Consider the following 24,780-nt stretch of genomic DNA (forward strand, 5'->3'; position numbering starts at 1 on the left):
CCTCCTATAACTGCCACAATAGGATCCCCCAGGCTAGCACTGTATGGTGTAGTAGAGGCATTATATAAAGCTATTTTATATTATTCTTGTGTCACAGACTACCAACATGTAGGTCTCACACATCTAGCAGCAACCACAAGCTAGACTCTCCAGTTTTTTTTTTTTTTTTAAGTTTAGTCAAGGTGAAAGGAAGAAATAGGGGAAAAGAATGGGCCCAATCCATTCTACTCTTTCTCCAACAGCCATTACAAGTTATAATTTTACTGCCTCACTAGTTTTGGTGCTACTCTGCTAACTTAATGTAAAAAAAATATAGAATCCCTAAATTACATCTGTTTTAAAGTGCAATTGTGTTTTAACAGTACAGTTAAATGTAGATATTAAAAAACAAATCATCATTTAAAATAAAAACAGAAATGCTAGAACCATATTGCAGGACGGTCAGCAGCCGAAATGCTGAGTGCTTCCTGCATTTACTGTTTTTATAACAATTTATAACATAGGCTTGGTAAAGTGAGTGTCACCACTGTAAAATATTTCCTGGGATTAAATTTAAACTGTGAAATACAGTAATGGTATAAAGCATAAGCATGGAGAAATACTTACTTCTCATTCTGATAAACTTCTACTGAGCTGTTCAGTTCCTCTAGTTCTTCCTTCAGGAGCTGCAAGTTAGAGTTCACAAAACTCAGTTCCAGGGCCACAGTTTCCTTCACCTTGTTGTTAGCTGTAGCTCTGCAATATCATCAAAGATTTAAAATGAATAAAAATTGAGCGCTATGTTACACTGTGGTCATTTTACAAATATTCCTCATTGGTAAATTGTAAAAAAAAAAAAAATCACACATGGAACGAAGACAGAACTGAAGCTTCAATGCACCAAAACTTCAAGTTGGTAATATTGGCCCAGAAATTCGGCTCAGAGCCTTCCCCCGCGTGCAAGCCTCCGGCCTGCACTTACATAGCGCGCCGGCTGTTGAGCCCTGTGGAATTGCGATCCTGGGCCTGCTCCAGCTGCCGGCGCGCAGTGCTTGCATATCCCAGGGGCGTAGTTAGTTCGATGCGTCCCCTGGGATCACGTGGGCCATGGGGAGCCAATCAGAGCAGGGAATGCTCCATTCATAAGTTTGACAGGAAGAGCTGTCAAAACTTATAAATACTACGGCCCCAAAACATCACTAAATCTTCAAATAAATTTTAAAAAACATCACATTTTTTAAAGAAACTATAAATTACATGAAAAAACTATCTTAAACAATAATTTAAATATTTGAAAAAAATAATTTTATTTTCTAACGGGGCTAAAAATAAACTTACCTTTCTTTAAAGTATTTAAAAATAATAAACCTGTGGAAAAAATGTTTTAATTTTAATTAATTCACCACTTACCTTGTAAAAAGCAGGCCTTACGACTGCTTTTTAAATGTGTAACTTCTGGAGACTTACCCTCCCGGGAAAACCTGCAAAAAAAACCTAAGTTCGATGGGCACGCGCAGCCTCTCCTGTGCACACGTTCGAACTCTGAACCCCTTCTTTCAGGGGAACGGAAGTGCCGGTTTCCCGCGCATGTGCAGTGCATGCAGGAAACCGGCACTTCCATTGGGCCTACGGGCGAGTACCCCGTGCGTACTCACCCGTGGAGACCCGAATTTCTGGGCCATTCTTGCCTCCAAGTCAGAAGGTTGTGGGTCGAAGTCCCACTAGAGACTTGAGGATGCAATCTAGGCTGAAATTCACTATAGTACTGAGGCAGTGTTGAGTTGTCAGAGGTGCCCTCTTTTGGGTGACATGTTAAACCGATGTACGGTCTGCTAGCTGAGGTAGATGTAAAAGATTAATGCGATAAGGAACTAAATAAATGCAAGTTCTTTCTTAGGCCCCAAATCACAAGTTCACAATCTCATCCATGCTGGTAAATAGACACAGAGTAGCAGGGATCCTAGAATGTTCTTGTGCATGTATAAGCGATCAGTTACAGAGTAACATTAACAAAATCATGGGAGTAGGTCATCTGCTTACCCCATTGACATGGTTTGATGCCTTGGAACATTTTTCTACATTAAAGGTGCTATATAAAATGTAAGTTGTTATAGTATTAGAAGTTTGAGAGAAGTGGAAAGAACAGGAGGGTTGGGGGTGGGAGGGGGAAACCCTACCGTTTCTAGTTTCCTGAGCCCTGTACCAAATGCTGATGAGGGTTAACCTGCTCCTTTGCCATTATCACTTTTCTGTTGACTGTTAGAAAATGCATGGGAGCAACCAAATGATGAATGTCCCGCCGACTGCCCCTCCTTACCACCTGCAACCCCATGGGAAAGCTCTGGGCCTCTACCTAGCACCTACCTACAAACAGTACAGCTTAGATTGGCAACCCAGCAGTGTGAGGGATTCATGGACATGAATCCATGTAGCACCACCCACTGCAGCACAATGACGAGAGTTTTAGGTTTCGTCTTTTGCAGTTTGATTCCACATTTTTCTCTTTTAACTTAATCAGGGACACTCTGTATATGGCTACTCATAAAAGTGTTTGTATTGCCCCAAGCAATGTACTATTGTTTCCTGCATCTTGTATCAAAAAACACACTCCCTCTCCACATATGCATTACACCACAGAAGAGAAATAAATATGCACTTTAATTGCTTTAATCATGTGAGGATGCTGCAGAGTTGGCAACTTCAGTCTGCTTTCATTGAAAATTGAACCAGCTGAAGCGAATTCATTTCTGGAAGGAGTATTTACAGCTAAAACATACACGGAGTAGCGAGTGGGATGAATTTGAAAAACAACACTCAAAGGCACCATACTGCTCCAAACATCAACAGACAGAAATAGACCGTGCCATGTTTATTGACTCTTCCACTTGATCAGTCAGGCTTTCCGCAGTGACATGGAACATCTGGGTACAATGTACAGCTGCCTTTCTCCTCTTTACGGAGAACCAAGCCTAACTATCAGCATGGTTTATTTACTCAAAGATTTTTGTGGGGCCCATTGAACTTGGTAAAAATCTAAGGGATTCAGCAACAACAAGACCTTGCATTTATAAAGCGCTTTTAATGTACTGGCCATTCTTCATGTTCAAGACTGGGAAATTAATGTGGGGGTGAGAAGCAACACAGTCAAGCCTAATTCTGTTGACACCTGACTTCCACAAACACAAATGTTGCAGCATTGGTCACTGGATTGCAATGAGCAGTGGGACCATGACTAATTTTTTGCCTTCTTTAGCCAAGCAGAACAGTAACCAAATGCAGTGTTCCCACTGCTACCCTGGCTGACAACAGCTAACTCAGCACAGATGAGGGATTTAACCTCAGCCATCCCTGGTTTGCATAGTTTAGTAGCACACTGAGTGGTGCATTTTATCCACTGAACTATCCAGAGAATTTTAAAAAGAAAAGTAAATCAAACACACAACAGTCACAAGATAGATACAGATGAGAAAGACCAAATGCCCATCCTGTTTATCCATCCAAAAAGACCCGATAGTCCTCCTGTTTCTACAGTCCTCCTCTGTTTCTAGTCCTCCTCTGTTTCTACAGTCCTCCTCTGTTTCTACAGTCCTCCTCCGTTTCTACAGTCCTCCTCCGTTTCTACAGTCCTCCTCCGTTTCTACAGTCCTCCTCCGTTTCTACAGTCCTCCTCCGTTTCTACAGTCCTCCTCCGTTTCTACAGTCCTCCTCCGTTTCTACAGTCCTCCTCCGTTTCTACAGTCCTCCTCCGTTTCTACAGTCCTCCTCCGTTTCTACAGTCCTCCTCCGTTTCTACAGTCCTCCTCCGTTTCTACAGTCCTCCTCCGTTTCTACAGTCCTCCTCCGTTTCTACAGTCCTCCTCCGTTTCTACAGTCCTCCTCCGTTTCTACAGTCCTCCTCCGTTTCTACAGTCCTCCTCCGTTTCTACAGTCCTCCTCCGTTTCTACAGTCCTCCTCCGTTTCTACAGTCCTCCTCCGTTTCTACAGTCCTCCTCCGTTTCTACAGTCCTCCTCCGTTTCTACAGTCCTCCTCCGTTTCTACAGTCCTCCTCCGTTTCTACAGTCCTCCTCCGTTTCTACAGTCCTCCTCCGTTTCTACAGTCCTCCTCCGTTTCTACAGTCCTCCTCCGTTTCTACAGTCCTCCTCCGTTTCTACAGTCCTCCTCCGTTTCTACAGTCCTCCTCTGTTTCTACAGTCCTCCTCTGTTTCTACAGTCCTCCTCTGTTTCTACAGTCCTCCTCTGTTTCTACAGTCCTCCTCTGTTTCTACAGTCCTCCTCTGTTTCTACAGTCCTCCTCTGTTTCTACAGTCCTCCTCTGTTTCTACAGTCCTCCTCTGTTTCTACAGTCCTCCTCTGTTTCTACAGTCCTCCTCTGTTTCTACAGTCCTCCTCTGTTTCTACAGTCCTCCTCTGTTTCTACAGTCCTCCTCTGTTTCTACAGTCCTCCTCTGTTTCTACAGTCCTCCTCTGTTTCTACAGTCCTCCTCTGTTTCTACAGTCCTCCTCTGTTTCTACAGTCCTCCTCTGTATTAGTAAAAATTAGTAAAAATTCTGAGGAGGAGGAATTCCTGGAATGTTTTCGGGACGGTTATCTGGACCAATATGTCGAGGAGCCGACTCGAGATCAGGCCATTTTAGACTGGGTATTGTGCAATGAGAAGGGACTTATCAACAATCTTCTTGTACGAGGCCCCTTGGGTCAGAGCGATCATAATATGATCGAGCTCTCAGTCGAGATGGAGAGTGAGGAAATTGAATCAGAGACTAAGGTCCAGAACTTAAATAAAGGGAATTACGAGGGTATGAGACGGGAATTGGGTAAGATTGATTGGGTGGTGTTTCTGGGGGGATTGACAGTGGATAGACAATGGCAAGCATTCAAAGATAGAATGGAAGAATTCCAGAACATGTTTATACCGGTTTGGCATAAAAATAAACCTAAAAAGGTGGCTCAACCGTGGATAACGAGGGAAATTAGGGACAGCATAAAATCAAAAAAAAGGGCATATCAACTGGCAAAAAAAAGCACCAGACCGGAAGATTGGGGGCAGTACAGGATACAGCAAAAGAGGACAAAGGGATTAATCAGGAAGGGGAAAATAGAATACGAAAGTAAACTTGCAGCAAACATAAAGACAGACTGCAAAAGCTTTTATCGGTATATCAGGAGGAAAAGACTGGTAAAATCCCAAGTCGGTCCCTTGCAGTCCGATTCGGGAGAATATATAATGGAGAATAAGGAAATGGCAGACCAATTAAACTCATACTTTGGTTCTGTATTCACAAAGGAGGACACAAATAACCTCCCAGGAATATCGGCAAACATAGGGACTAATGAGAGGGAGGAGCTGACAGAAATTAGTATCTCTAGGGATATGGTGTTGGGTAAGTTGAGGGGACTGAAGGCCGACAAATCCCCAGGGCCTGATAAACTACATCCTAGGGTACTTAAGGAGGTGGCCCTGGAGATAGCAGATGCTCTAAGGATCATCTTCCGGAACTCCATTGACTCGGGAACAGTACCCGTGGATTGGAGGGTAGCTAATGTTACCCCAATATTTAAAAAGGGGGGTAGAGAGAAAGCAGGGAATTATAGACCAGTAAGCCTTACATCGGTTGTGGGCAAAATGCTAGAGTCCATTATTAAGGATAAAATAGCGGAGCACTTGACAAATGGGGAAAGGATCGGACAGAGTCAACATGGATTTACAAAGGGTAAATCGTGTTTGACTAATCTGCTGGAATTTTTTGAGGAAGTAACTGGTAAAATAGATGGGGGAGAGCCAGTGGATGTGGTGTACCTTGACTTCCAGAAAGCCTTCGATAAGGTTCCACACAAAAGATTATCATGCAAAATTAAGGCTCATGGGATTGGGGGCAAAGTATTAACGTGGATAGAGAACTGGCTGGCGGATAGAAAACAGAGAGTTGGAATAAACGGCTCGTTTTCGGAGTGGCAGGCAGTGACCAGCGGGGTGCCGCAAGGATCTGTCCTGGGACCCCAGCTGTTCACAATATATATAAATGATCTGGATCAGGGAATTGGATGCAATATTTCCAAATTCGCTGACGACACTAAACTAGGAGGAGGGGTGGGCTCTGATGAGGATGTCAGGAGGCTACAGTGCGATTTGGACAGGTTGGGGGAATGGGCGGATACGTGGCAGATGCACTATAATGTGGATAAATGCGAGGTTATCCACTTTGGGGGTAAAAACAGGAGGGTAGATTATTATCTAAATGGCAATAGATTGGGAGATGGGGAAGTGCAGAGGGACCTGGGTGTTCTTGTGCACCAGTCACTGAAGGAGAGCATGCAGGTGCAACAGGCGATTAAGAAGGCAAATGGTATGTTGGCCTTCATATCAAGGGGGTTCGAGTATAGGAATAGGGATACCTTACTACAGCTGTACAAGGTGCTGGTGAGACCGCATCTGGAGTATTGTGTACAGTTTTGGTCGCCCCATCTGCGGAAGGATGTTCTTGCCATGGAAAGAGTGCAGCGGCGATTCACCAGGCTGATACCTGGAATGGCGGGAATGACCTACGAGGAGAGATTGAATAGTTTGGGCTTGTACTCACTGGAGTTTAGAAGATTGAGAGGGGATCTCATCGAAACATATAAAATTATGGCAGGCCTGGACAGGCTGAATTCAGAGAGAATGTTTCCAATGGCAGGGGAGCACAGAACCAGGGGCCACAGTCTAAAAATAGCGGGCAAATCATTTAAAACAGAGATGAGGAAGAATTTCTTCACTCAAAGAGTGGTGAGCCTGTGGAATTCCCTGCCACAGAGGGCTGTGAAGGCTAATTCAATAAATATTTTCAAGAGAGAATTGGATATATTTCTGAAGGCTAAGGGGATTAAGGGTTACGGAGAAAAGGCGGGGACGGGGTACTGAACTGGTAAGATCAGCTAAGATCTCAGATGAAGATCAGCCATGATCTCATTGAATGGCGGAGCAGGCTCGAAGGGCCGAATGGCCTACTCCTGTTCCTATCTCTATGTTTCTATGTTTCTATGTTTCTACAGTCCTCCTCTGTTTAGGAATATAGTAACAGGAGTAGGCCATTCAGCCCCTTGAGCCTGTTACACCATTCAATGAGATCATGACTGATCTGTATCCCAACTACATTTCTCTAAGTACTCTGTCACTCTGTCACTCTGTCACTCTGTCACTCTGTCCTTAGTTATAAATTCCAACAACTTCCCCACAACAGGTCTATAATTTCCTTGTTTCTCTCTACACCCTTCTTAAATAATGGAGTTACATTTGCAATTTTCTAATCTAAAAGGAACAATTCTTCAATCAAGAGCGCTTTGGAAGATTATGGCTAAAGCATCTGAAATTTCCTTACCCATTTCCTTTAAAACTTTAAAATTATGAATGGATTGTACAGGGTAGATGTGGAGAGAATGTTTCCACTTGTGGGAGAATCCAAAAGTAGGGTGGAAACCATCAGGTCCTGGGGATTTGTCAGTCTTCAGTGCCATTTTTTTTCCCAATACTGTTTTCTTGCTTATGTTAACTTTAGTGAGTTCCAGTCCTTGATTCATTATTAGTTTCCCTGGAATGGCAGGTATATTATCCTCTTCTTCTATTGTGAAGACTGACAAAGTAATTGTTCAACAAGTCTGTCATTTCCTTATTTTAATTGATAATATTACCCACATCTGTTTTTAAAAGCCATGATGTGGAGATGCCGGTGTTGGACTGGGGTGCACAAATGTGAGAAGTCACACAACACCAGGTTATAGTCCAACAGCTTTATTTGAAATCACAAGCTTTCGGAGCACTGCTCCTTCATCAGGTGAAGTGAAGAGATGCATATTGGCACAGCATATATAGTCAAAGAACACTGCCAGATGATTACAGGTAATCTTTCTAACTGCCCTTTATCCCACCTCGGCAGAGAGATAATCACAGCAATCAAAGGTGTGGATGGTGTCCAAACAGGTCAATCAGGAAAACATTACATCAAAGAACAATGAGGTGGGGTCACCAGGGGTCAAATGTTGCAGATGCTGGGGTCTGTATGAAAAACAAAAAACACACAGCATGTCCAGCCGCATCTGTGTAGAGAGAACAAGCCAATGACGACTCGAGTCTGGATGACTCTACGTCAGGTGGGGTTACATGTAACGTGACATGAACCCAAGATCCCAATTGAGGCCGTCCTCATGAGTGCGGAACTTGGCTATCAGTTTCTGCTCGACGATTTTACGTTGTCGTGTCTCTCGAAGGCCGCCTTGGAGAATGCTTACCCGAAGATCGGAGGCTGAATATCCTTGACTGCTGAAGTGTTCCCCGACCGGGAGGGAACACTCCTGCCTGGCGATTGTTGTACGGTGTCCGTTCATCTGTTGTCGCAGTGTCTGCATGGTCTCGCCGATGTACCATCAGGCATCCTTTCCTGCAACGTATGAGGTAGACAACGTTGGCCGAGTCACATGAGTATGTACCATGTACCTGGTGGGTGGTGTCCTCACGTGTGATGATGGTATCTGTGTTGATGATCTGGCATGTCTTGCAGAGGTTGCCGTGGCAGGGTTGTGTGGTGTCGTGGTCGCTGTTCTCCTGAAAGCTGGGTAATTTGCTGCGAACGATGGTCTGTTTGAGGTTAGGCGGCTGTTTGAAGGCGAGTAGTGGTGGCGTGGGGATGGCCTTAGCGAGGTGTTAGTCGTCATCAATTACATGTTGAAGGCTGCAAAGAATATGGCGTAGTTTCTCCGCTCCGGGGAAGTACTGGACGACGAAGGGTACTCTGTTGGTTGTGTCCCGTGTTTGTCTTCTGAGGAGGTCTATGCGATTTTTCGCTGTGGCCCGTCAGAACTGTCGATCGATGAGTCGAGCGTCATATCCCGTTCTTACGAGGGCGTTTTTCTGCGTCTGTATGTGTCCATCGCGTTCCTCCTCATCTGAGCAGATCCTGTGTATTCGCAGGGCTTATCCATAGGGGATGGCTTCTTTAACGTGGTTAGGGTGGAAGCTGGAGAAGTGGAGCATCGTGAGGTTGTCCGTGGGCTTGCGGTAGAGTGAAGTGCTGAGGTGTCCGTCTTTGATGGAGATTCGTGTGTCCAAGAAATGAAACCGATTCTGAGGAGTAGTCCATGGTGAGTTTGATGGTGGGATGGAACTTGTTGATGTTATCGTGTAGTCTTTTCAGTGATTCTTCGCCGTGGGTCCATAGGAAGAAAATGTCGTCGATGTATCTGGTGTATAGCGTTGGTTGGAGGTCCTGTGCAGCGAAGAAGTCTTGCTCAAACTTGTGCATGAAGATGTTAGCGTATTGGGGTGCGAATTTGGTCCCCATGGCTGTTCCGTGTGTTTGGGTAAAGAACTGGTTGTCGAAGGTGAAGACATTGTGGTCAAGGATGAAGCGGCTGAGTTGTAGGATGGCGTCTGGAGATTGGCTGTTGTTGGTGTTGAGTACTGAGGCTGTCGCAGCAATGCCGTCATCGTGGGGGATACTGGTGTAGAGTGCCGAGACGTCCATCGTGGCGAGGAGTGTTCCTGGTTCAACTGGTCCGTGGGTGCTGAGCTTCTGTAAGAAGTCTGTAGTGTCACGACAGAAGCTGGGGGTTCCCTGTATGATGGGTTTCAGGATGCCCTCGACATATCCAGAGAGGTTCTCACACAGGGTTCCGTTGCCTGATACGATAGGACGTCCGGGTGTGTTGGCTTTGTGTATCTTTGGGAGGCAGTAGAAGTCTCCCACGCGGGGAATACGTGGGATGAGAGCGCGTAGGATGCTTTGAAGGTCTGGATCGAAGGTCTTGATCAGTCTGTTGAGTTGGCAGGTGTGTTCTTTGGTAGGATCTGCGGGTAACTGTCTGTAGTGTTCCTGGTTGTCCAGTTGTCGGTATGCTTCTTTGCAATAGTCCATTCTGTTCTGTATGACGATAGCTCCTCCTTTGTCTGCTGGTTTGATGACAATGTTGCGGTTGGTCTCGAGAGCGTGGATGGCGTTGCGTTGTGCGCGGGTGACATTCTGGACTGTCTTGAAAGTGCGGCTGATGAATCTGGCTTTGATGCACCTCCTGACAGCTTGAGCATACATGTCAAGCTTAGGGCAGCGACCCTCCGGAGGGGTCCAATTTGACTCTTTCTTCTTTGGTTGCTGCACTGCGGATCCCTCTGTCTGCTGTTCCGGATCATTGTCTCCTTGGGTTCGCTGCTGACATCTTGGGATTTGTGGAAGAATTCCCGGAGCCTTATTCTCCTGATGAATTCCTCTGTGTCTGCCGCAAGACCGATGGGGTCCATTTTGGTGGTGGGGCAGAAATTGAGCCCTCGGCTGAGAACTTCGATTTCGTCTGGTTGAAGGGTGTGGTCGGACAAGTTAATGATGGACTTCCCTGAGGTTTCAACCGTAATACCGGGGGAGGCTTGGTTGCTGCTGGTGGTGATGCCGAGTTTCTCAAGCTTCCTGTTCTTGGTGTGTATGTAGGCAGCGTAGTTCCGTTGCCTCGTCTGTTTGGCGGTGTCTCGTAGCTGGTCTGCTGTGTCCTGAGCACAGGCTGAGAACATGGACTCTATCTTGGTTTCGAGGTTGCGGCATCTGCTATAGAGCTGGTGTACGAGATGGTTGAGGAGTGTGCGAGAGGTACGACGGCAGAGTCTCTCAGCGTAGTCTGTGTTGTAGGTCGACTTGAGTGGGTTCGTGATCTGTAGTCCTTTCGGGATCTTGTCTGCTTTCTTGCATCTCTGCAGAAACTTGATGTCTGTGTCGATATGCGCGATCTTCTTGGAGATCCTCTCCACTTTGAGCCGGCAGTTTGTGGTGTCGATAGTAGCCATGATGTGGAGATGCCGGTGTTGGACTGGGGTGGACAAATGTGAGAAGTCACACAACACCAGGTTATAGTCCAACAGCTTTATTTGAAATCACAAGCTTTCGGAGCACTGCTCCTTCGTCAGGTGAAGTGAAGAGATGCATATAGGCACAGCATATATAGTCAGAGAACACTGCCAGATGATTACAGGTAATCTTTCTAACTGCCCTTTATCCCACCTCGGCAGAGATAATTACAGCAATCAAAGGTGTGGATGGTGTCCAAATAGGTCAGTCAGGAAAACATTACATCAAAGAACAATGAGGTGGGGTCACCAGGGGTCAAATGTTGCAGATGCTGGGGTCTGTATGAAAAACAAAGAACAAAGTCGCGACACTACAGACTTCTTACAGAAACTCAGCACCCACGGACCAGTTGAACCAGGAACACTCCTCGCCACGATGGACGTCTCGGCACTCTACACCAGTATCCCCCACGATGACGGCAACGCTGCGACAGCCTCAGTACTCAACACCAACAACAGCCAATCTCCAGACGCCATCCTACAACTCATCCGCTTCATCCTTGACCACAATGTCTTCACCTTCGACAACCAGTTCTTTACCCAAACACACGGAACAGCCATGGGGACCAAATTCACACCCCAATACGCCAACATCTTCATGCACAAGTTCAAGCAAGACTTCTTCACTGCACAGGACCTCCAACCAACGCTATACACCAGATACATCGACGACATTTTCTTCCTATGGACCCACGGCCAGGAATCACTGAAAAGACTACACGATAACATCAACAATTTCCATCCCACCATCAAACTCACCATGGACTACTCCTCAGAATCGGTTTCATTCTTGGACACACGAATCTCCATCAAAGACGGACACCTCAGCACTTCACTCTACCGCAAGCCCACGGACAACCTCATGATGTTCCACTTCTCCAGCTTCCACCCTAACCACGTTAAAGAAGCCATCCCCTACGGGTAAGCCCTGCGAATACACAGGATCTGCTCAGACGAGGAGCAACGCGATGGACACCTACAGACGCTGAAAGACGCCTTCGTAAGAACGGGATATGACGCTCGACCTGTCGATCGACAGTTCCGACGGGCCACAGCAAAAAATCGCATAGATCTCCTCAGAAGACAAACACGGGACACAACCAACAGAGTACCCTTCGTCGTCCAGTACTTCCCCGGAGCGGAGAAACTACGCCATGTTCTTCGCAGCCTTCAACATGTCATTGATGACGACGAACACCTCGCTAAGGCCATCCCCACGCCACCACTACTCACCTTCAAACAGCTGCCTAACCTCAAACAGACCATCGTTCGCAGCAAATTACCCAGCTTTCAGAAGAACAGCGACCACGACACCACACAACCCTGCCACGGCAACCTCTGCAAGACATGCCAGATCATCAACACAGATACCATCATCACATGTGAGGACACCACCCACCAGGTACATGGTACATACTCATGTGACTCGGCCAACATTGTCTACCTCATACGTTGCAGGAAAGGATGCCCGGAGCATGGTACATCGGCGAGACCATGCAGACACTGCGACAACGGATGAACGGACACCACACAACAATCGCCAAGCAGGAGTGTTCCCTCCCAGTCGGGGAACACTTCAGCAGTCAAGGACATTCAGCCTCCAATCTTCGGGTAAGCATTCTCCAAGGCGGCCTTCGAGACACACGACAACGCAAAATCGTCAAGCAGCAACTGATAGCCAAGTTCCGCACTCATGAGGACGGCCTCAACCGGGATCTTGGGTTCATGTCACGCTACATGTAACCCCACCTGACGTAGAGTCATCCAGACTCGAGTCGTCGTTGGCTTGTTCTCTCTACACAGATGTGGCCGGACCTGCTGTGATTTCCAGGAAAAATTTTTTTTTTTTTTATATTGTTCTTTGTTTTTCATACAGACCCCAGCATCTGCAACATTTGACCCCTGGTGACCCCACCTCATTGTTCTTTGATGTAATGTTTTCCTGACTGACCTGTTTGGACACCATCCACACCTTTGATTCCTGTGATTATCTCTCTGCCGAGGTGGGATAAAGGGCAGTTAGAAAGATTACCTGTAATCATCTGGCAGTGTTCTCTGTTTATATATGTTGTGCCTATATGCATCTCTTCACTTCACCGGACAAAGGAGCAGCGCTCCGAAAGCTTGTGATTTCAAATAAAGCTGTTGGACTATAACCTGGTGTTGTGTGACTTCTCACATTTGTTTTTAAAAAGGGCCCACATTAACCTTGACTACCCTTTATCTTCTAATATAATTGTAAAAAAAACTGTGTTAATCTTGATATCCCCGCAAGATTTTTTTTGCATTCCCTTTTTGCAGCTCTTACTATCTTTTTTGTCTTCCTTTGCTGTCTTTCCCAGTTCCTTGGATCTATGGATCTACACTTAGAGGAGACCTGATAGAGATCTTTAAAATTATGAATGGGTTGAGCCGGGTAGATGTGGAGAAAATTTTTCCACTTGAGGAAAAATCCAAAACTTGGGGCCATTGATACAAGATAGTTACTAATAAATCCAATAGGGAACCAAGGAGAAATGTCTTTACTCAGCGAGTGGTTAGAATGTAGAACTCATTACCACAGAAAGTGGTTGAGGCAAATAGCTTGGATGCTTTCAAAAGGAAACTAGACAAGTACATGAGAAAAAAGGAAATAGAAAGATATGCTGAAAGGCTGAGATGAGGTAAATGGAATGGGAGGAGACTCGTGTGGTATATAAACACCAGCACTGACTATATGGGCCGAATCGCCTGTTTTTGTGATGTATATTCTATGTAATTCTATGTAACTTCCTTACATCACTCCTAAATTTAGTTATTACTACTTTGAATCCATGTCCTTGTCCTGTTGTCATGGTTTAGTTTGAAGTAGTATTCTGGATCTAACTTTTCTATACTGTTTATTATCTTCTATATACACATCTTTAAGATAATCTCTCAACTGCCCCCTTTCAAGGCTGAAAAGCCCAAGATTCCGCAATCATTTCGCAGTGCTCTGCTGGTAGCAATCAGTCTCTTATCTATTCTCTGTTCAGTCTCTCAGGACTTGAATACCTCCCTTGTTTCTCAGTGACAAGAAATGAACAGAGTCTTTCTTCATATGTGCAGTACACTTGTCCATATTAAATTTCACCTGCTCTGATTTGCAACTCAGACATTTTGTCCAAGTCATTTTGTAGCTTCCAAGCTGCCTCCTCAGATTCAACTGTCCCTCATCTGCAAATATGACAAGTTTGTATTGAGTTTCTAAATCTAAATTAGAAATAATAAGAGTCCCAACAATTATTCCTGGAGCACCCCACTCAGCACTTGTCCCAACCTGACCAGTGGCGGACCCGTTCAATTATTTTTGAGATTGGTCAACATGGCTTTGGAGGACCGCCTCCACTTCGCTCCCAGGAACCTGTCACCTGCCTTCAGCTTCCAGGTTTGGCCTGCAAGTATGCAATTCCTGGCTCCGCCTTTCGGCTAGATATGTCGGCATTCCCCAGTTCCCAGCTCAGTCTCCCTCTTGCATAGTCGGCCAAATCTTACATTCAATCCCCAGTCTGCCATAAATCCTAACCAAACTCCTCTAACAAGAGCCCACTGCTTCCTATGCAATCAATTGCTTTTCCATTCCCAGGTTTTATCCTGAAACTCCACCACTTCAAACTTAAAAAAGTCTTTTATGCATGCTTTATAGAAGTCACGGTACACCAGAATTGTAGGGTAATCCACGGTTCACTTGGGGCAGTCCTTCCTGAAAAAGGTTAAGGAGGTTGTCAGATAGAATCTGAATCCATCATGAGCATCATTGCACTTCAAACATAATTCATTCTGTGGGGCGGTTTGGATGTGAGAAGATCTTATATAAATCTAAATATTACTATAGTTGTACCAAGGACAGGGAATAAAAGATTCAGTTTCTTGTACCACCATAATTTTCCTGGAACAGTGTTTTGATACGTGTAACATTGTAACCTTGAGTTTTTTGAGGAAGTTACTAGGTTGGTGGATTTAAGTAGCCCAGTTGACATTGTGTATCTTGCTTTTCAAAAAGCCTTTGACAAGATGTCATACAAATGGCGACTAAATACAGTTCAGTCCCATGGGATTAACTGGCAGATTCAATAAGGAACTGGTTACTGAATAAAGAACTGGTTGCATTCTCATAGACAGAAGGTAATTATTAATGGTCTCGGTTCCGAATAGGGACTGGCCACGAGTGGAGTCCTGCATGGATTGGTGTTAGGGCCACTGCTCTTCACCATTATCATCAGTGATATGGATGAAGGCATTAGCAAAACTGTCCACAAGGTCATGGATGATACAAAGATGTGTGCGGATGTAAGGCCTTCAGATGAGAAAAATAGATTGCAGGCAGATTTTGTTATGATGGAGGAATGGGCCCATATTTGGCAGATGTCTTTTTATGCAGATAAATGTAGCATTATTCACTCAGGTAAAGCCAATGTCAAGCATGTGTACACCATGTAGGGTTACATGCTTAAGACTGCTGAGTGGGAGAAAGTCCTCATTGTTAAAATGCATTAATCATTGAGGGTTATAACCAGTGCAATGTGACGTATGAAAAAAGAGAGTGTTAGGATATATTGCAAGATGATTAAATACAAAACAAGAAATACTATTGTGTCTCTGTACAAGGCCTTGGTCAGCCTCAATTAATATACAGTGTCCAGTTTTGGTCCCCTCACATGGTGGGCGATGGAGGCCCTGGAAATGTTTCAGAGTATGGTGAATAGATCGATAACTATCTTAAAAGGCCCTCAGTTACCACAATAGGTAGAGAAAGCTGGGGCTGCTTACTCTGGAAAAATGCAGAATCTCAGGAGATTTGATTGAGGTCTTTAAAATAATGAAAGGATTAGACCATGTTCATGTGGATAGGCAATTTGAGCTAGATACGTTAGGTAAGAAAGGGGATATAAATATAAGTTATGTAAGCATAGAACTAGGTTAGATGTTTAGAGGTATTTTTTTCCACCAGAGAGTTGTCGACCTCAGAAATAAGGTTCCGACATGTGCTGTGACTGAATGCATTCAAAAGGGAGCTGGATGAGTTCCTGAGTGTGGCCAACATAACTGTATACAGAAGGTCGGTGGGTAGCAGAATTGTTTTCTAAATTGGCCAAAAGACCTTTGGCTGTCCCATGAGACTGTGAGCGGCATGTGCAAGTCACACCACGAAAATACAGGCAGGTTTAATGGACCAGTGTGCCTTTTCCCTCCTTCGTTTTTATGTTTGTAGCCATCAAGATTACACAGTACAGAACAGGGATTTTATTATTACCTGTAATATATAAAAGCACTCACACTTAAGACAATCAGGTCTGTGGGACAAGTCCTGTAATCTGTTAATTTTAGACAAATGGCAATTTTAGCCTAACGGCAATACTCACCGAAATAGATTTTCAGCACCTGCTCGCATTCGCATCTCCTTGTTAATCTGCTGGTTAATCCGGGCTCGGCGGTTTTGCAGCTTGCTCCGCTGAGTCTGTGCAAAGGGATCACAGCCCTATAATCAAACAAATAAAGTGTGTATTTATAAGGTGCAAACATTCATAGAATCATAGAATCGTACAGCACAGAAGGAGGCCATTCAGCCCATCGTGCCTGTGTCAGCTTTTTGAAAGAGCTATCCAATTAGCCCCACTCCCCTGCTCTTTCCCCACAACCCTGCAAATTCTTCATTTTAAGTATATATCCACTTCCCTTGTGAAAGTTACTAAAGAATCTGCTTCCACCACCCTTTCAGGCTTTGCATTCCAAATCATAACTCGCTGCGTAAAAAAACAAATTCTCCTAATCTCCCCACCCTAATTCTTTTGCCAATTATCTTAAATTTGTGTTGTCTGACTATCGACCCTCTCGTCAGTGGAAACAGTATCTCCCTATCTACGCTATGAAAACGCTTAATAATTTTGAGCAGCTCCATTAAATCTCCCCTTATCCTGCCTTGATATTAGCACGTGCTCAATAGTAATTCTGTTGCAACACTTTCAAAGATGCTTATGCTAAAGATAATGGCCCAGAATCTGCGGTCCAGATGACGGCAAACTGGCAGCATGTGCCGTCATTCCGCCTTTGAAACTGACCGCAACTTTGGGATTTGGTGCATGCAGAAATCCTGAAGTTGCGGTCAGTCATTGACAGCTCCAAAACGGGTTGCGCGGTGCACCCCACCCCCGACAGAGTAATTACACCCCAATCTGTGTAATTACTCAAATCAGGGAAAATTATGAAAACTTCGTCTCTTCCGCAGTAATTGCGCTGTTAAATTCCCCAGTAAAAGTTAAACCCCAAGGGATCAGGTGTAACTGGGGTTTTAACAGCATATTGACTGCTAAATAAAGGTTATCGGCCTGAAAAACTAATTTTAATTTTGTGCAGTGTGAAATTTATCCATTTTAATAAAAATTCAAATTTTTAAGAAACTTTAAAAAAAATATTTTGTTTTAAAGTTTGTTCATCTTTATTTCAGGTTTGCCTTTTTTCCATGCGAGAGCCCCAATCTTTGTTTTGCTCTCTAACATTTTTTAAATGTTAGAATGTTAAGAGCTTAGCCACTTCCTTGTTCGTTGTTTTGAGAATTCTGCATTTTGATTGGCTGTTGAGGCAGCCAGTTGACGTCACAGCAGCTCGCACGATGGAATTCCCACTATACTCCACTGATTTGAATTGAACGTCAGAAAACCTGAACTTCTCCTCACAGAGATCGCAAGATCTCTGGGCGAAGCTTACTTCGGGGCCAGCAGCAAACACCTTCGCTTTGCCACTGAACACAAATTGCGGGCCATTAATTCCAGGGATACTGCACTTTAAAAACCTGATTCACATAGCAATAATAACATATCTGATTATATAAACCGACAAACAGATAAAAACAGTAAACAGATAAAAAATATTTTTCAAAATCCTCTGGGCTAGAAATTTGGTGCATTTGCACCTCCCGTTAGCGCCCCCAGGGGGCGCAAACAACTCTTCGCCCAGGTGCAGCGCCGCCAACGACGCCCGCTAAATTCAGCGGGAGTTTAGCGGCGGTGGTAACCAGTAGTGCCCCGCTCCGCTGGAAATGACGACATCATCGTGCGCAGTGTCCCGTTTTCACCCCGCCTGCAAAGTTGGCCTGCGCCCCCTGAATCTGCGCCAGTCGATGACAGCAACCGATTCAGGGAGCGGGAATGGAGTGGCAGGAGGCTCACGGGGAAGTAAAGGGGAGGTGGCAGGCAGGGGGAAAAAAAATCGTCCGACTTACTTGTCGCGGCCCGTTGTGTCTTTCAACGCGGGGTCCGTGCCGTGATCTGGCAGCCCAGCACTCCGCTCCCCGGTGGTCCAGGTAGGGTCCCGCAGAGTTGTGGGCCTGGGCCCTCCCCTTTAATGAGGGGAGGAGCCCTTCAATGCGGCAGCGCTACATGGCCCAGTGCGTAGCGCTGCAGAATGCACTGCCCCAATATTCGGGGTTAGTGCTCTAAGAAGGAAGTGGAGAGTTTGAATTAGCACTCCACCTCCTTCTTGGGGTGCTAAAACTGAATTTAGCGATCGCCGGCGCTATTTTTTGCTGGGCGAGCGCCCAGGTGATGTTAGCGATCCAAAATGGTCGCTAACAAATTTTTCCCCCTCTGTTCCTAGCAGCTGTTACTCCAGCCTTATTCTAATTTTAATAATAAAAATAGAACATGCCACTCAACATTTCCTACATACAAGATCCCAATTTCAGCAATAACATCAGGATAATGCAGAGTACAGGTATATAATATCCATAGGAAGACATAAAGGAAGGAGTGAAAATCCTACAGAAATCACCCCAAGCATTATCCCCAGCTTCTCAGTGTAAGTGACTCTGGAAGAAGTCTCAAAAGAGATAACCTATTAACTCCAGCTCAGCCACTGAAACAATACATGGATTTACAAAAGGTAAATCGTGCTTGACTAATCTACTGGAATTTTTTGAGGATGTAACTGGTAAAATAGATAAGGGAGAACCAGTGGATTGGTATATTTGGACTTTCAGAAGGCTTTCGATAAGGTCCCGCATAAGAGGTTAGCGTGTAAAGATAAGGCACATGGGATTGGGGGCAAGGTATTGACTTGGATAGAAAACTGGTTGGCAGACAGAAAGCAAAGAGTTGGAATAAACGGGTCTTTTTCCGAGTGGCAGGCAGTGACTAGTGGGGTACCGCAGGGATCGGTCCTTGGACCCCAGCTATTCACAATATATATTAATGATCTAGACGAGGGAACTAGATGTAATATCTCCAAATTTACAGACGACACAAAGCTGGGTGGGCGTGTGTGCTGTGAGGAGGATGCAGAGAAACTCCAGTATGATTTGGACAGGTTGGGTGATTGGGCAGAAGCATGGCAGATGCAATATAATGTGGATAAATGTGAGGTTATCCACTTTGGTGGCAAAAACAGGAAGGCAGATTATTATCTGAATGGCAATAGATTGGGCGAAGGGGAAGTGCAACGAGACCTGGGTGTCCTTGTGCACCAGTCGCTGAAGGTAAGCATGCAGGTGCAGCAGGCGGTTAAGAAGGCAAATGGTATGTTGGCCTTCGTAGCGAGAGGCTTTGAGTACAGGAACAAGGATGTCTTGCTGCAGTTGTACAGGGCCTTGGTGAGACCACATCTTGAGTATTGTGTGCAGTTTTGGTCGCATTATCTGAGGAAGGATGTTCTTGCCATGGAAGGAGTTCAGTGAAGATTCACCAGGCTGATACCTGGGATGGCAGGAATGACGTATGAGGAGAGATTGGGTCGATTGGGTTTGTACTCGCTGGTGTTTAGAAGAATGAGAGGGGATCTCATTGAAACTTATAAAATTCGGACATGACTGGACAGACTAGATGCAGGAAGGATGTTCCCGATGGTCGGGGAGTCCAGAACCAGGGGTCACAGTCTAAGGATAAGGGGTAAGCCATTTAGGACAGAAATGAGGAGGAATTTCTTCACCCAGAGAGTGGTGAACCTGTGGAATTCTCTACCACAGAAGGCAGTAGAGGCCAATTCATTAAATATATTCAAGAATGAGTTGGATATATTTCTTAAGGCTAAAGGGATCAAGGGGTATGGGGAGAAAGCAGGGACCGGGTACTGAATTTGGATGATCAGCCATGATCACATTGAATGGCGGAGCAGGCTCGAGGGGCCAAATGGCCTACTCCTGCTCCTATCTTCTATGTTTCTATCTCATGAAACTCTTAAAAGGTGGCAGAGAAAAGCATGGCACATGTGGAATGCAACTCCCAATTCCTGAATCCACCGATTGCTTAATCTCAGCTGAGCTGCACAAGAAGGTTGAAGAAAGGCATCTCCCAGTGAGATCAGTTAGTCATTATAACTAGGCTGGCCACAGGCACTACAAGGCTTCAAAACTGCTCATTCACCTCTACTAAATCTAGCAGCTGTCTATCTCTTGTCACTTTTTCACTCTGGTCTCTTTAATTATCTATACTTTATCTTATCTTGATTGATAGACATCTGGCTTACCAAACATTGGATTGTATTACAGCCATTAACTGCATCTGTAACATAGGAGGCCCAAGCACCGCAATTCCATGACCATGGGATTTAGTATGGACTTTCCCTGCCATTGACCCCTTGTTTTCTGTCCCCAATTTTCCCTATTGTAACTTTTTTTTGTTAATTTTTGGGATGTGGGCCTCTCTGGTAAGGACGGCATTCATTGCCCATCCCTAGTTGCCATGCGGTGGTGGTGATGGGCCGCCTTCTTGAACCACTGCAGTTTGTATGGTGAAGGTGCTCCCACAATGCTGTTACGTAGGGAGTAGTGATTTGATACAACCGAGTTGCTTGCTAGGCCACTTCAGAGCGAAGTTAAGACTAAGGAACTGCAAATCAATGGGGACCAACATCATTCTAATTAAGAACACAAGGTCTTGGTATACCAAACATTGGTCACCTACGATTAACAATTAGGGAATCAAGGGACATGGGGATAGTGCAGGCAAGTGGAGGGGAAGTAGACTAGCCATGATCTTATTGAATGGTTAGCAGGCTCAAGGGGCCGAATGGCCTACTCCTGCTCCTATTTCTTATGTTCTTATTAGCTGCCACTTAACAACTAGCTGCATCACCGAAGACCCAGTGAAACAACTAGGTACTGCTGTAAGCAGCTCATGGATGCTCAGAGGCTAAGCAAATTAAACTGCTTTTGAACAGCTTAAAATTAATACTTTTTCTCAACAAAAACAAAGTTTAGCACTGCTTTTGTACAGTATTTTAACTATTTACTAAAACCAAAGAGGTTTAACAGTCTATTCAGCCCGTGTCTGCGGTGGCTTTTGCTGAAGCAGTCCAAAACTAATCCCACTGTTCCGTGCTCGCCCCATAGCCTTTTATCTTCTACTGCTTCAAATACTCATCCAATTTTCCCTTAAAAGATGCAACGGTGTGTAAATCAACAACAGCATGACAAAACATTCTGTGCACCAATAAGTCTTTGCGTAACAAAAGTTTTCCTAACCTCACACTGCATTTTTAATTGTAAATTTAATAATTTACTAACATGAAAAATTAATACATTTTTTTAATAGAATCCTATGGATAAATTATGTGAAGCCTCAAAAGTAATTGTTATATTCAATAGGCAAAACTAACATACAGATCTATAATAATCAGTGAAACTTTTCAATAATTCTACTAACAAGCAGGCGGCCTAGAATTGCTAAATTCTGATACCAGTCCTCGTCAGTAGAAATATGCAACTGTGCTGACATTGAGACTCAACACACTGCTTCCTACACTAATTTATTCTTTCCTCAGTTTTCAAAATTGTGCAACTCTTTTTTTTCCATTTCTTCACTTCTCCCTACAATCTACAGGCTTTAAAAACCAAACTTCTTCTGCAATGTGGTCATGTCATATCTTGGAAAATGGAGAATGGAGGTGTCTATTATGAACATGTTCCTTATGGAGAAATTTCCACATAACCCAGATGCCTGCACTCATATGTATTTTTTTTTCAACTTGGAACAAGATCAAGTGGAACATAGCTGTTGTAGTGGATATGGGCAATTGGGATTTATTTTTCCCCATCCTACAGTCAGTTACAAAATAATGTCCCTTCAGCATATCACAGTAGCACAGCTAATGCTTTCTGGGGTAGCGGTGGTGCAAGCTAGGCTTGGGATCTACATGGGTTAAACTTTTCCTGTACCCACTGCAGAATTTCCCCTGTATTTCTCGCCATAACTCTTTACTAATTTTCCTGTATTTTCTTCTGTATGCATCCCTCTTTTTTAAAAAAAAAGACACAGTATATTCTATATTCTGTAAGTTACAGACATCGAATGTTTATTACATTACTGTATATATATTGTGTATGTTACAATCTCCCTTTACTATTTATTACAGTATTACATTATATATTCTTCCTGTTACTGTAATAAACAGTAAAGGGAGATTGTAACATACACAATATATATAATGTAATAAACATTCAGTGTCTGTAACATACAGAATATATAATATATACTGTCTTTTTAAAAGAAAGATGAATGCATACAGGAGAAAATACAGGAATTTTACAAGTTTATTACATTATATACTCTTCCTGTTACTGTAATAAACAGTACAGGGAGTGTAGTATACAAAATATTTATAACATACTGTAAACAGTAAAGGGAGAGTGTATATTATAAATATTTTATACATTACACTCCCTCTGCACGTTCACTGAATTACAATGCACATTGGCTGTAAAGTACTTTGGGATGTGAAATGCAAGTTCTTTCATTCTATGGTTCGGATGCTTTGATGTGCATCACAGACGTAGATACAATTTTTTCATTCTGGTAACAGTTTATTCAACCTGATCAAACTAATTTAATGTGCAATATTTCTAGATTTGCATAATAGTGCAGGCTATGACATAGCTGCATTATGCAACAAGTCAATGAAAGAGCGACCATGGACAGTCTAAAACACAACACCAGGGTTCAGACGATAGTTGACTGATTATGATGTTTATTACAGTAATATACTGTATATTCTACATACGAACATACAAAATTGACAGGCAGGAAAGGACCAGCTGGTCCATCAAGCCTGCCCCACAACATGATGGCCAGAGCATCATGACTAAACATTTCCTCCCTCCCTCTCCCGCCACAGCTATGTAATCTCCTGGGTGAGGCAAAAGAATAGAATCATAGAATAGAAATCATAGAAATTTACGGCACAGAAGGCGGCCATTCAGTCCACCGTGTCTGTGATGGCCGAAAAAGAGTTATCCAGCTGAATCACACTTTCCAGCACTTGGTCCGTAGGTTACGGCACTTCAAATGCATATCCAAGTACTTTTTTAATGCGATGAGGGTTTCTGCCTCTACCACCCTTTCAGGCAGTGAGTTCCAGACTCCCACAGAAACAGAGAAAAAAATCAGTGCCACTATATGTTTTACTCTCCTTGTATATTTATTATTGTGTTATAGTATATATTCAGTAATATACCGAGGGAGAGTGCAACATACAGAATATATATTACAATACTGCAACAAACAATACTGTGAGAGTGTATTATTATAGTAGATATTCTGTATGTCAGGCTCCCTGTATGTATGTTACACTATTATAACATATAATTCTGTGTTACACTCACCCTGTATTGGTTATGATTACATTATATTATATATCCCAAGATCCACTCTTCCTGTGTTGTTTATGACTACAGTACATATTCTGTATGTTACACTCTCTCTGTATTATGATTATACTGTATATATTCAGTATGTTCCACTCTCCCTTGTATTGGTTATGATTACAGTATATTCTGTGTTGCACTCACCCTGTATTATGATTACAGTATATTCTGTGTTACACTCTCCCTGTATGATTACAGTATATATTCGGTGTTACACTCTCCCTGTATTATGATTACAGTATATATTCAGTGTTTCACTCCCCCTGTATTATGATTACAGAATATATATTCGGTGTTTCACTCTCCCTGTATTATGATTACAGTATATATTCGGTGTTTCACTCTCCCTGTATTATGATTATTACAGTATATATTCGGTGTTTCACTCTCCCTGTATTATGATTATTACAGTATATATTCGGTGTTTCACTCTCCCTGTATTATGATTATTACAGTATATATTCGGTGTTTCACTCTCCCTGTATTATGATTATTACAGTATATATTCTGTGTGTTCCACTCTCCTTGTATTGGTTATGATTGCAGGATATATTCTATGTGACACTCCCTTTATGTCCATCAGCACACGAGTCTCCATTCCAACCCCTACACGCGCTCCGCGCCGCCCCGCTGACAGGTGCCCGTCTCCCTGGAAACGCGGCCCGCTGCCCTATCCCCGCACTCAGTCGCCCAGCCTTACCTTGCGAACACTGCCATTCCCCCGCAGCTCACTTTCCACTCCACTCTCCGTCATACCACTCCGGCCTGCCCTACTGAACTAGAAATCCAACGAACCGACCCGGCGGGAGAATAAACCTCCAACACCTCCCTCCCACCACACACCCGGCTCCAAGCGCGATTTCTATCCGCCCTCGCAGCGCACAGTGGCTCCGCACTCGGACTGTGCGCGAGACGGACAATCCGATCCCCCGGATGTCCCCATGTCCCGCCCCCTCCCCGTCGCTAACAGTAGTGACAGACAGCCTCCAAAGCCAATCCAACGTTCAGTTACCCTGAGCAACACGCCAAATAGGAAGCCGACAACCAATCGGATGGAAGGATAGGCGGGGATTGAGGCACTGTCAAGTTCGTTGAGGGAGGGAGGCGGGTCTTCACACTGAGCCGAGGAGTGACATCATCGAGTGAGAGAATTAAAGGGGCCCTGTCGCCTGGGGAATCTAAAAAGAAAGACTTGTATTTCTATAGCGCTTTTCACGACCACCGGTCGTCTCAAAGCGCTTTACAACCAATACAGTTAGAATACAGGAATAAGGGGATGGAATGGCTTTA

At 44.2% G+C, this 24,780-nt stretch overlaps 1 protein-coding gene across 1 annotated transcript in view; it reads right to left on the reverse strand.

Moving 5' to 3' along the window:
- rhpn1 (rhophilin, Rho GTPase binding protein 1) overlaps positions 1–24,404 on the reverse strand; it is a 127,804-nt gene extending 103,400 nt beyond the window's left edge. The window contains exons 1-3 of the mRNA XM_085992502.1: positions 24,191–24,404; positions 16,223–16,338; positions 607–735 (exon numbers count right to left, since the gene is read on the reverse strand). Of these exons, the coding sequence (XP_085848628.1) occupies positions 607–735; positions 16,223–16,338; positions 24,191–24,244 (299 nt within the window). The 5' untranslated portion in view covers positions 24,245–24,404. The remainder of the gene's footprint in view (positions 1–606; positions 736–16,222; positions 16,339–24,190) is intronic.
- Between the last annotated feature and the right edge of the window lie 376 nt (positions 24,405–24,780).

This window comes from Somniosus microcephalus, chromosome 7 (assembly GCF_052327205.1).
Source record: "Somniosus microcephalus isolate GS21.2 chromosome 7, FLI_Smic_1.0, whole genome shotgun sequence".
NCBI lineage: Eukaryota > Metazoa > Chordata > Chondrichthyes > Squaliformes > Somniosidae > Somniosus > Somniosus microcephalus.